General features: G+C 41.4%; 1 protein-coding gene and 1 long non-coding RNA gene across 8 annotated transcripts in view; one reads left to right on the top strand and one right to left on the bottom strand.

Moving 5' to 3' along the window:
• Positions 1 to 12230, bottom strand: part of DNAH5 (dynein axonemal heavy chain 5) — a 316103-nt gene that overhangs the window by 207037 nt on the left and 96836 nt on the right. The window contains exon 1 of one of the 7 annotated variants that reach the window (XM_082458338.1): positions 6118 to 6189. The exons of the other annotated variants lie outside the window; for them this stretch is intronic. Within the exon in view, the coding sequence (XP_082314464.1) occupies positions 6118 to 6174 (57 nt within the window). The 5' untranslated portion in view covers positions 6175 to 6189. Of the gene's footprint in view, positions 1 to 6117; positions 6190 to 12230 lie in introns of those variants that run through there. 7 annotated transcript variants of the gene reach the window in all.
• The window catches only part of LOC309659093, a 357758-nt gene that overhangs the window by 336263 nt on the left and 9265 nt on the right, over positions 1 to 12230 (top strand). The gene's annotated exons all lie outside the window — the stretch shown is intronic.

Genomic DNA, 12230 nt, shown 5'->3' with positions numbered 1-12230 from the left:
AGCGCATGAATTAAAACGGCACGACCGAGACTTTGACCCTGGACATCAAAATTCAGGTGACAAAACTTCTTAATCATGAGTTTTTAGTTGTACAAATGCTTAAACTCCCTCCAACCATTAGAAAGCCCCGTCCTGTTGGCGGCATTGTTTCAGATCCAGGCCCACCCCACTCATGTCACTGGCAACGAGAAATGGATGGAGGATGGAGCTGTCGGGTCTAAGAAACCCTTTGCTGGCTGAGCAAGGACGCCCTTGTCCGCAACCCTCCTGAAGATGTCAGGGTACATTTTGCTCTCTTTGCCCCGGTTGCATTGCTAGCTATGGATCAGCAAGTCATCATCTGCTTACTGTGCTTAGGTTTAATTGTCACAAAAGCCCTATGAAGCAGACATTATTATTTCCACACAAGGAAATCAGGACTATAGACCATAAACAACTTTCCCAAGACCACACTGCTAAGTAAGTGGCGGGGCTGGGCTTCAAGCCCTGGCATGTCTGCAGGGCCTGGCCAAGACATGGGGTGTCCCAGGCAACTAAGAATTTTGCATCCATTCAAACTGATAGCCCACAAACATTCTCTAAATTTCCACTCGTTATCTAGAGCACTCTTGGGAGGGGACCCCATACACACTGCATGGGTTATAGAAGGATTTGTGGGTGGAGACTGGCGTTAACGGACACCACTTTCTGAATTACACTGGCAATATTTTAGTGCCAGGACGGACTGGTGCCCAGCCGGCTTCCAGCTGGCGTGCTCTGTGTCCAGCTCCCCTGCCACACTACTGTGTCTCAGCAAATGGTAACTCCCCACCCCATCCTCGCCTCCTGAAGTGCCTAGGACTCAGGCTCCCTGCCTGGGTGGGCAGCCAGTAGGCTGGGCTCCCTGCTTCCCCCAACCTATTACTGGGCAATTTCACTTTTTATCTCTATCATACTGTTCACACCATGTCTTCATATGACACTTTCGCACAGCAAAGAGAGTGAGGCAAGGGATAGGTTCTGCAGCCAAAAAATATGCATATATTTCTTTGTTGAAAAAAAAAAGTTTTTCTAGGCGATATGATTAGCCTAGTTGCAGATCTGAATTTGAGAAAGAGATCTGTTTTAAATGTGAGTCGGTTGCATATTTTTGAGTGAATTTATTTCCATTTTTTTATTTGGGTGTTTTGTTCTCTCATGTGTATGTGTGCTTATAGCAATGTGACAAACATAGCAGGGGAGAGTATAACAGAGATTTAAATCCCCACTGGAGATCATTGTAAATAATGTGGAGTCTACAAATTACAATTGAAACTCCTTATCTTAAATCACCAAAGTAAATACCTCTGAGACAGATTTCACTTTGGCTCTCAGTATCAATCTCAAGGCCAGAGATAATTAATCACCTGATGAAACAGTGCCAAAGAGACCAAGGACATGCGTTTGATCATCTTAAGCCAGTTAGCTTCACTTTATTCCATTTTCCCCAGCTGTGGATGAATCAGGGCAAACCCATGAGCAGAGGGAAAATTACTCCAAGTGTAGGCCTAAGCTAAAATGCCTGGTTATCGGTAAAAGATGCCTTTCTTTTTCTTTTTTTAAGAGAGATATCCAAATGGCCCAGGCTAGTTTAACTCACTTGTCTGATATATACATAACCTGATCCTTCTTGCCTCCTGAGAGGTAAAATAAAATAAATATCACCTGAATCTCATCATTCCTACAAGAGTATCAGCTCCACAGGGAGGGATATTTTCTATTTTGATTTTTGCAATATCTCCAGAGCCCAGAACAGTGCCTGGCACTTAGTAAAACCTCAACTGATATCTAATCCAGGGATGATTAACCAAGTTTATCATTTACAAGTCACTCTCAAGTAATTAAGGGCTGGTGCAAATTATTCTAGCTCCGTGTGAGTCCATGATTGCAGGCGCAGAATTCAGTCAACAGGCTCCTGGGTCTTCCACGCTGTTATGACTTCAGCATAAACCACCGCACGGAATTCCACCATTAGTATGGAGTATGGCTCTCCCTCAATTCACAGCAAATATAACTAACCTCACTTAGCCTCCATCCCATTTAAATGTGCTGAATTACAGAAACTGAGGGAAGCAGTTCTCCTACTCATTCCTACAAATGAAAGAGCCCTCTCCACAAAGTTAACCCAATTTCCACGTCTTTAAACAAAGAAAAGCCTCCCTTTTTGGCTTCCAGCATTTTCCCTTTAACCCACAGGGCCCCGTTTCCTCTCTGGGAGAGGCTCCTCTGTGATGCTTCCTGGACCACCAAACCTGCTCGTTAATTGGCTGGAAGAACCACAGTTTAGCAACTCTCAACTCCTAACTGTACTTTTCGCGTCTTAACTTGCCTTGCGTTTCATTTCTCCAGGTGAAGGGCCACAGCTGCAGAGGAAGCACCACACCTCCTTCCCACACGAACAGCACTTGAGCAAAGTGGTGCCTGGAAGGGAAGACACTCCACGCTGGCTAATCCACTCACAGCAGGTGCTACAGTGAAGCCCTCTTTTATTTAACAAGAGCGCCCTCCCCTTCGCTCGCAAAGAGCTAGCACTTAAACGGAGAGGGCTCCATCAATTTTCTTTTGTGCTGAAAGTAAGCTCTGGAACTTTGTGTATGTTTGCTGGAGTTTTCAGGGCCCCTAAATCTCCCCATTTACCAACTCCTTTATCGGTCATTCTTTCCAAGCAAATAAAAGATCCCTCTTTACCTTTCACTATATGTGGATTTTTCACCCAGGCAGACCCAAAACCTGCTAAAGGGGTATCCCATTCACCACAACCTTCTCTCCCCCCAATATTACATTATCCAAACTCTAACTTAGAGCCCATTTTCTACACCCCAAATTTCTGGACCTGATCAAGACTTAGTGTGGGCCTTCACATGGCCATATATTCTATCTTCCCCCAGTCCTATACTGGTTTTACTCTAAAACCAGGAGTAAATTCTTGTAGAATTCCAAGAGTCCCCTCTGGCAGCAGGGGCCATATAATTCAAGTGGTTTTCCCTCATCTGCTAAAAAGTACGTATATATAATGTCATCATTCACATTATATATGGCACAGGGGTGAAATTCCAAAACCTCCCTTGTTTATCACAATGAACCAGAGTGATTACAGCGGATGCTCATCAAAATCACCTGGGAACTTTAAAATGCTGATTCCTTTGCCTCCCAAGAAACTCTGACCCCTCTTGCCCGGCACGGGGACCTGGCATTGGTGTTTCTCAAAAGTGCCCCTGGCGACGATAGTGGCAGCCCAGCCTGAGAACGCCGCTCCAACGGAAAGCATTTTATGACTTGATCATGATTGACTAGCGCTACCACGTCCTCACTTGAAGTAGGAACTCAATAAAGTCCAAGGGCATAAATCTGGGATCCCTGCCACTCTAGACCTTTTTTGTTTCTTGTTACTAGAGTTGTGCAAAAATTGACAGGAAGGGCAAGTTTCAGCTCAACCCCACGAGGCCCGGAAGTGCTCTTCCCCACTGTACCGTGAAGCACAGCACCCGGCACAAAGCAGGCGTTCAACAGATACTCGTGGAATCGATAGGTCTGCACCTAGAGTCACATCCTCCCGGGGTCTGGCTACGGTGTAAGTACGAGGTGGCCCCGTGGGGCACTGACTCCTTCAGGTTCAGAAGCCCTCACCTGGGCACTAAAAAGCAGCACCTGCCCCCTCCCCACAGCTACATCCTAGAGCCATTCACCTCCCAGCGCTCCAGGGAAGTTGTTTTGACCTGTGCGTGTGACATGTGTTCAAAGGACCAAACATGTCTGGGCCTGATTAAGAGGATTCTGAAACCGGTTTGGCTATTTTGCCAAAGAATAACAACACTGACATCCTTTCAGCTTTCAAAACATATCTGAGAGCAAAGGTTCTTTCCTTGTCTTGGCTTCGACTGTGCACCCGCAGGGCAACAATGGCCCCTCCCTGGGGAGTGTCTCAGTAGGTGAAGGAGCTGCCCTCTCTCCCCCGCCAGTCTCTAGCCCCCCTGCGAGAATCACTGTTTAGAGAAACCTAGCAATCTGAAATTCAAGGAGCAACAGTATTCTCTAGCATCAGTACATCAGTGGAAACATGAACGATATACACTCCAGCAGCAGGGAGAAAACCTGTCTCCATTTCAAAACTAGCTTTGCAATTAAATGAATTTAGGTCAAGAGGACTGTCATAAATCTTTCAAGTGTTTTTTTCCTCAAGTTCAACAAAGTCAACCAGCAAAATTATATATTTCAGTTTAATTTTAGGGAAAGAAAGAAAAACAAAATCCGTAAGTCTGGAATTCATGCCCACTGTATGCTTGGAAGTTGGTACTGAGCATTCTTCATCAAAGAGAAAAGCAAAAAAGAAGGCAGACATCATATCTGAGCCATATTTTTGTACATAAGTGAGTCAATATATACAGAATTATTTCAAGCTTTCTCATTGAAAAGCATTTGTGTTTATTATACAGCAAAAAGGATATATGGCTTGACTTTTCTAAACCCAGAGAGCTTATGGTTTATTTGGATGTGTATTCTGAATACAGTCAATTATTATATTACAATAACCTAATTATAATATGGCATCATTACAGTAATATTTCCAGACTAAGGTTAAATATAGAGAGATTTACAGTTTGTATGTTAAGTGGTTTTGGATTCTTTCTCATTGATTATTTTAGATGACAAAGTTATAATTTAATAAATTGTCAAATCAATGCACTAAACAAAAAAATGTGTAATTATTTACATAATACACTGCAACAGTATTAAGGTAATTCTGTTAACGTCATACATCAGGGAGGTGAACAGAACCAGCATCCTAAATATATAGAAACTTCCAAAAAACATACACCCAGAAGGTCATTCGTGCCAAAAGAGAACCTAATTCATTAATTATACTTGAGATTTTATCAGCAGTTTTAATTTTTTAGACTTGGTACTGAAGCATGGAAAAGTGAAATGAAGAATTGGAAACACATTCAGACATGTGAAAAGTTTAATTCACTCGATTGCACAAGCATAAATTAAGGTGTGTTTAGTACCAGGTTCTGTGTTACCAGAAGGCTGTTTAAAAATGAAGGAAGCATCACCCTTGTCCTCCAGGGACTCACAAGTAGACAAATGTCATTTCACTGCAGTGATGTGACGAGGGCTCTAGCCGCCAGAGGAGCAAAGCGCTGAGAGGGCCTAGGGAAGGGAGCCCCTGCCGCCTCCTCAAAGTGTCAGGGAGGCTTCTCAGAGGAGGCGACACTTGCATTCGGTCTTAAAGAATAAGTGTTTGCAGCCAAACAAGTTGAAGGGCTTGGCTGGAAGATGTTGACCTTGGGAAGGATGCGTCAGAATGGTGGGGCGAGGGGAAGTGGAGGGTGGCTGGTGGCAGAGTGCTTAGGAAAGGCAGAGACAGCATTCCTGTGTCTTGTGGTGGACAAGCAGGCTGCAAGACTGGCCAGAATCATCTGGCTGCCGGGGACGCATAAAAGATACAGCGATCAAGCCCTGAGGAAGCATGCCTCAATGTTCAGAACAGAGTTCCGGAGAACCCTCCATTTTCTTCGGACATTAATCAGCCGTGAAAGAGGCTCCAAACATCTCTTTATGCACCTGCGTAACCAAAAGCTGCTGAGGAGTCCTAGGCTGGGGAAGCTCATTCTTCAATGTGACTCCAAAGGCACGTCCTTGCATCTCATGATCTGTGACCACATTTCTGGGCCTTTAGAAGGCGGGGAGGGGTGTCATTTCAAAGGGCTTAGGAAACTTGCAGCCTAGAATCTGCCTTAATTCTCTCTCATCACCAACAAAAGCTTACAGGTCTGGGAGAATGCAGTCACCAAAGCAGTCTGAATGGGTTTTTTTCCAGCAGGCAAGCATCATCTCAAAAGCTGAAGCCTGTATTTCTACAAGTAGTTCTAGTTTATGTGGCAATGTGCAGAGAGGCCTAAAGATGCACTCCCCTGTTTTTTTTAATTTGAAATATCAACATATAGCCTTATGGGCTACCCAAAAATTAGTAGACAAACTGTTTCTCACTAATTCTTCTGAATGTAACTTTGAACTTTTTTAAGGTATTTTTGCACACAGGTGCAAGAGATGATGATCTAAGACACACGTGCAAGCTTACAAACAGCAACTCCTTACCGTTAAAACACAGGTGATGCTCTGCTTCCAGAACTGTCTCCTACCGATCCTAAACATCACAGCAATCTGTTCAGCTTATGGACTCTTCCAGAATGATCTTCTAACCCCTGGGAGCCCTACTCATCATCCAACAGGCTTTCAAATGAAAAGTCCCTTGGAGGACCAGAAGTTCACGTTTACATGTCTAATTTGAAGATATTAGTCACCATATACACGGCATAAAAATTAAAAGCGCAACTATACTCTCCTTGTTTTCCTTCTACAGTCCCTCCCCTTTGCCCTCTCCTCTGTTCCAAAGCCTTGTGTTGTTAGGGTAATACTGTTTACCTGCTATACAGTTTAACTGTGCCTCTCATTCATGCTTATCAACCAATCAAAGCATTTGAACTGCTGGGTTGCAACACAACCTTGATGTTCATTTAATTCTATACACTGCCCAACAGTAAACTTGGAGTCCATAGAGATATCTGAATCATTTCTTTGAACAGTGAGTAACTTTAAACCGTATCAAAATAGAAAGCAGAGAAGCCACAGCTCTGAATAAGTTGTACAGGAAATTCAGTCTGTCTTTGTCTAAACAGCTGTGTGGTTAACTACCAGCATTGTGACTGTGACCATCAGATAGGCTGATTGTAACCCAAAGGAGCCATTCTCTCCCCATAAAGAACAAGCAGCCTATTTCATAGGCAAATAGAAAATGATGTCCATAAACTACTTGCGCTCACACCGCTGTACATACAAATAAACCAAGGTAATTTATTCTTTGTGACTAAACATCTTGATCATCCTTACTGTAAAGATATGATGGGAAATCATAGGCAATGTGATTTGAGAGATCTCGTCTGTGTGATTTATCTCATCAAGATGAATAAAAGGCAGGACAGTTAAGGTTGAGCATGTTGAATCCAGGATTTAGTCCTTGAAGTTCAAGTTTCAGGAACTCAAATCCAATCAGGTCATCCAAGGATAAAACAGGAAATAGGGAACCCATCCCACCAATATCCTGCTAATTAACCTCACAAGAGACTGATTTGAAAGCCAGGATGTTAATCTGGTATTGACACCTACCACTAATTTGGATGCTAATTTGGCACCTGAACTTGGGAAATTCACCTGCTCAACAGCCAATATTAGGGCGTGGCCTCCATATATAGAGTTAACAGAGAGATAGCGTTTAGACTAAATATTGTTTGATAAACAAAGCGCTAGAGCACAGGAAGTTAGAGTTTCTTTATGGAATACTTTTTAAATCAGCCTCTGGGTATTAGTAAGCAGCTGTTTTCTGTTCTAATGATGAATGAAGACAGTATCTAGAAGTAGTCATTCTCCTCTGTGCGGTGTTGAAAGGTCACCAGCAAATCGCAGAATTTTCTCATCCTCCTTGCTCAGCATCTAAGTATCAGTCCCAAGAATCCTGTGTCAACACATGACCTCAGGACAGAGGTCACAATTCATTACATCATCCATTCTCTTTCATTAGTTACATTGAAATTGGAGCTTCCCTAATGGTATTTTAGGCACCATCCTCATTTCATCAGCAGCCCATTTACAACGTTCTCTCTTGGGAAGAGTTACTTTCTGGGAAGATTTCCATAGATGGCTGATGGCATTCATTCTGTGTTTGTCAGGCGTCACCATGGCTCTCTCGAGGCTTTGCAGTAAACTGCAAAGTCTTCAACCTCTGTGGCTGAATTTCAGCCTCAAAGTGGGCAAGGCAGAGGCAGTAGGTATCTTAAGGAATCCCCTTGAGTAAAGGAAGCTCACTGAGAATTGTCATTCAGCAGCACAAACAAAGCAAAGCACAAGCCTGAATCTGCATCTGATCACCTGCCCTTAATTGCCAGCCTGCAATAAAATTGGTTTCTGGTCATTGAAGAAGAGTGAGATGCTCAAGAGGGAGACCCAAGAGGGTTTTCCCATGAGTAGTTTCCACCAGGCAACAGCTTCAGCGGGCAACACTCCTCCTACAGGAACTTTTAAACTGAGGAGACCTCCAGCCCTATCTTTGTGGACGACGCACTGTTTCAGGCTGAGACTATTGGCCATTCCCAAATCTTAAGTCAGACATAATGAGAGAACAAGAGCGGACAATGGGCCTCATGCAGGCAGGAGACTTCATCCAGAAATGCAAGTACCTTCAGGCAAAGTTTAAAGTTTCACTTTCATTCATTCACTCATTCATTCACTCAACAAATGTGAGTACCTTTTATGGGGCCAGGCACTGTACTACACACTAAGCTAACCAAAACACACACTTAGTCAAGCACTAAAAAATATTAATTGTAAGATGGATAATTATTTTATAGAATACTCAAAGAGAAAAAATAAAATGCTGTCAATTACACTTAAATACAACCTCAATTTTAAGCTGCATTCTGAATTCACAGATGTCAAAATGTGAAAAATGGACATCTCAGAACCAATGAAAAGCCAACGTTCCTGCCTTCACTGGGGGAAGATATAAAATAAATAAATATAAATGCATACATAATTATAAATAAAATACGATTATAAATTGTGGAAAGTGCCATAAAAAAAGAAAATTGGGAGCAAGCTTCACTTGGATCTGTGTTTTGAATTATTGCCATTTTATGTTTATATTCCAAAGTGTGAAATTTCCTGAACTCATTCCTAAATTACGAAGAGTTACCTACTTTGGGCCTTGCAGCCCTGTATGTACAACCTATGCCATGTGGTATAATAAAAAATTGCAAGCACTGGGGTCAGACACACCTGGATTTAAATCCCAGCTCTGTCCTCTTTTAGCTATATGACATCAGAGCTTTTGTTTCCTAAATGGTACATTAGAAATAAACCCACCTGCCTAACAGACTTGTGATGATTTAAATATATGTCAAACTCCTGGATCCTCACAGGCACATAATACATGAAAAATATGACTGTATTTTTTATTTGCAGAACAGTTATGACTACAATTAGTGACAATACCAATGTAGGGTACAAACTCCCAAGGAATTTAACCTAACCCAATCTAGAGCTATCTGGAAATTTTGCTCTTGATTTCCCAATATGTCCTAAGAGAAAGAGTAGATCCAGGTTTTATTGGTTACCATCTACACATTTTTCATAGGTTTCTACTTCTAAATGTCCTACCGACGCCCAGCAGAATTAAACACATTCATCAGTTTGATGGCCTTGTAAACAATGATACAGGGGCAGCATATAAAAATGGTAAATGAGTTCAGTGGGATGAGAAAGTACCATATTTCATCCATTCTGAGTTGCACATTTTTTTGCACCTTTTACCATATTGAAATTGGGTGCACCTGCTATGCACCCTTATAACTGTTGGTCAACAGCAATCATGACATAGTTGTCATTGCCAGAGTTTGCATAGACTCAGTGGCACTCCGGACAGCACGACAAGGCCACTGCAGCACCTCAATATCACAGTCAACAAACTACTGAAGATTCATTTGAGGGAGGAATGTGTGTCCAGGTTGTTTTCTGAAAATCTTCCACTGACACCTTCTGGGAAGATCAAGAAAACACCAGCATCACAACTTACAGAATGAATGACAGTAGACGGAAAGAAAATCCCAGGAGAGTCAGACCCTGAATGTGAAGAAGTTTTAGAAATTTCTTAACCTATTCATTGCACCTATTTTTGTATGGATGCATGAGGGTGACATACAGTTTTTTTAAATCTATGTTTAATTAAGTCTGAAAGAGCTTTTTTCGATTAAAATAAAGTTCTAAGAAAGCAGTGCATCCTAGATTAACCGACAGTCGTTTTTCTTAGTGGTAAAGGAAACAGTGGTGTGTCTTTTATCTGATAATGGCTTAGATCAGATGAAATACAGTTTTATGATATCTAATGATCAAAGAAAACTTCTTGGAGAAGGTAGGATTTAAGTCAAGCTCTGAACAACAGTAAGATTCAAATAGGAAGAGGTAGGGCATAACATATGGGGAAAATATCACCAGCAAAGCACAGAGGTTGGAGTTCAAAAGAAAGCCTTTCTTGTGCTGCAGTTATGAGGAAACATGAGTGATTAATCTCTGAAAGGTATGCGGAGGCTGAACTGCCTTTGCTGGCATTAGGGAGTCATTGAAGAATAAGCTGATGAAAGTCTTGATTAGGAAGATTATGCTGAAGGATGGGAGTAAAGAAAGATGGAAGTCAGAATCCTAGGCCCGAGGAAATAAAGGATTTGACAGAGGGGCGGAGGCAGTGGTCACCCAAGCCACTCAAAAACAAACAAGTAAATAAAAAAAGGCAAGTCCTCTTATCCCATCCACCATTTTGCCACCCCTGAGCTACTCCTATATAGAAATCCTGGTTGAGGGAGTGGGAAGGAACAGAGAAATGGAACTTGACAATTGGTAATGGGGGAAGTAGACACATTTGTCCAAGGTGATTCCATTTTATCAAGCTTGGTAAAGTGAAGAATCATAATAACCCAACAGGAATGGGGGAATTTAGAGAAAGCGTGCACGTTGAAGACAAAATGACTAAAGAAATGGAAATAAAGCTCTGGTTCTTTGCTCTTCCTATTGGTCTTTTCATCTTGAAAACGTGAAGGTCAGTGTATGAAAGACCAAAAACAACCAGCACCTTTTTCTTTATTTCTAAATTCATAATAGAAAGGAAAAACTCATAATTAAAAGAGAATACAAGAGCCAATCATATACGCATTCAATAATTATTTGAGCTGCTTCCTCTCAAAAAAAATTTTTGAAAGCTTAAATTAAGTGGTGTGGTTAGTTGGTTTTGCCACCATTTCCATGAGTTGAAATTGCGCAGCATAAGCAAAAAAAGATACGTAAGTTTTCTGAAAGCCTCATCTGCCAAAATTCAAGAGGAAGGAGGAAACACAGGTGAAATCCCAGAGGATGATACAGAAAGCTGATGCATTTAAAGTAAAGCATACACTAAACAGAACATCCAAGTTCTGCAGGTATACAATGAACGAAGAGAGATGCTCGATGCTAAAAGCACATTCCAGATGTTATTTTGTATAGTACCTTTCAAGCAGAAAGTGTACGAATTAGGAATTTTTGGCACTGGGAGCAGGGTATATACATATCAAGAAAATCTCAGGAACAACCTTCTGAGTTCTTGTCTTCCCCCTGGTGACACTTCAACATATTCATAGAAACAGTGTTGTCCTGGCTTTGGGAAGCCATGTTTTTGATCTTGACTCCCACATACTAGGTGGTTGTGTGATGTTGATAAACCACCAGGCATACTGGTCCCATTTTCCCCGTGAACAACATACGGTAGGTGGCCAGATGATCTTACAAGTACTGTCCAGCTCTAAGCAAGACGCATGAACAAAGTGAGTGATCTCTGCCACTTGGATCCCAAGCACACAGCATCTTAAAGTAATCGAAACATTATTTTAACATGAATTTTACACATACAATCTTACAACGTGGCGTACAAAACATTGAAAAAATTATGATATCATTGGAATCATCTGAAATGAGGCTGATCACTTTAACGGTACAGTGCTGTAACATCTTTGATATTACTGTTTTCCCCATAGGAATTTTTTCCCATTCTAGACGCCCAATTTTGAACAAATGACATCCCCTGGACCATGACACTTGTTCTTTGTATATAAAGCTATAGTGCTTTCAATGGAATATTACTCAGCCATAAAAAAAGAATGAAATAATGCCATTTGCAGCAATATAGATGGGCCTAGAGCTTATCATACGAAGTGAAGTAAGTCAGACTGAGAAAGACGAATATCATATGATATCGCTAATATGTGGAATCTAAAAAAATGACACAAATGAACTTATTTACAAAACAGAAATAGACTCACAGACATAGAAAACAAATTTATGGTTACCAAAGAGGGAAGGGGAGGAGGGATAAACTAGGAGCTTGGGATTAAAATACACACACTACTATATATAAAACAGATAACCAATAAGGACCTACTGTATAGCACAGGGAACTATACTCAGTATCTTATAATAACCTATAACGGAAAAGAATCTAAAAAAGAATAGATAGAGATGTATACGTATGACCGAATCACTTTGCTGTACACCTGAAACTAACACAACGTTGTTAATCAACATTTCAATAAAAATTTTAAAAAATAAAAAAAATAAAGCTGTAATGCTTTACAAGA

This window comes from Balaenoptera physalus (assembly GCF_965194825.1).
Source record: "Balaenoptera physalus genome assembly, chromosome: 3".
Lineage (NCBI taxonomy): Eukaryota > Metazoa > Chordata > Mammalia > Artiodactyla > Balaenopteridae > Balaenoptera > Balaenoptera physalus.
This window is presented reverse-complemented; position numbering and strand designations above follow the sequence as displayed.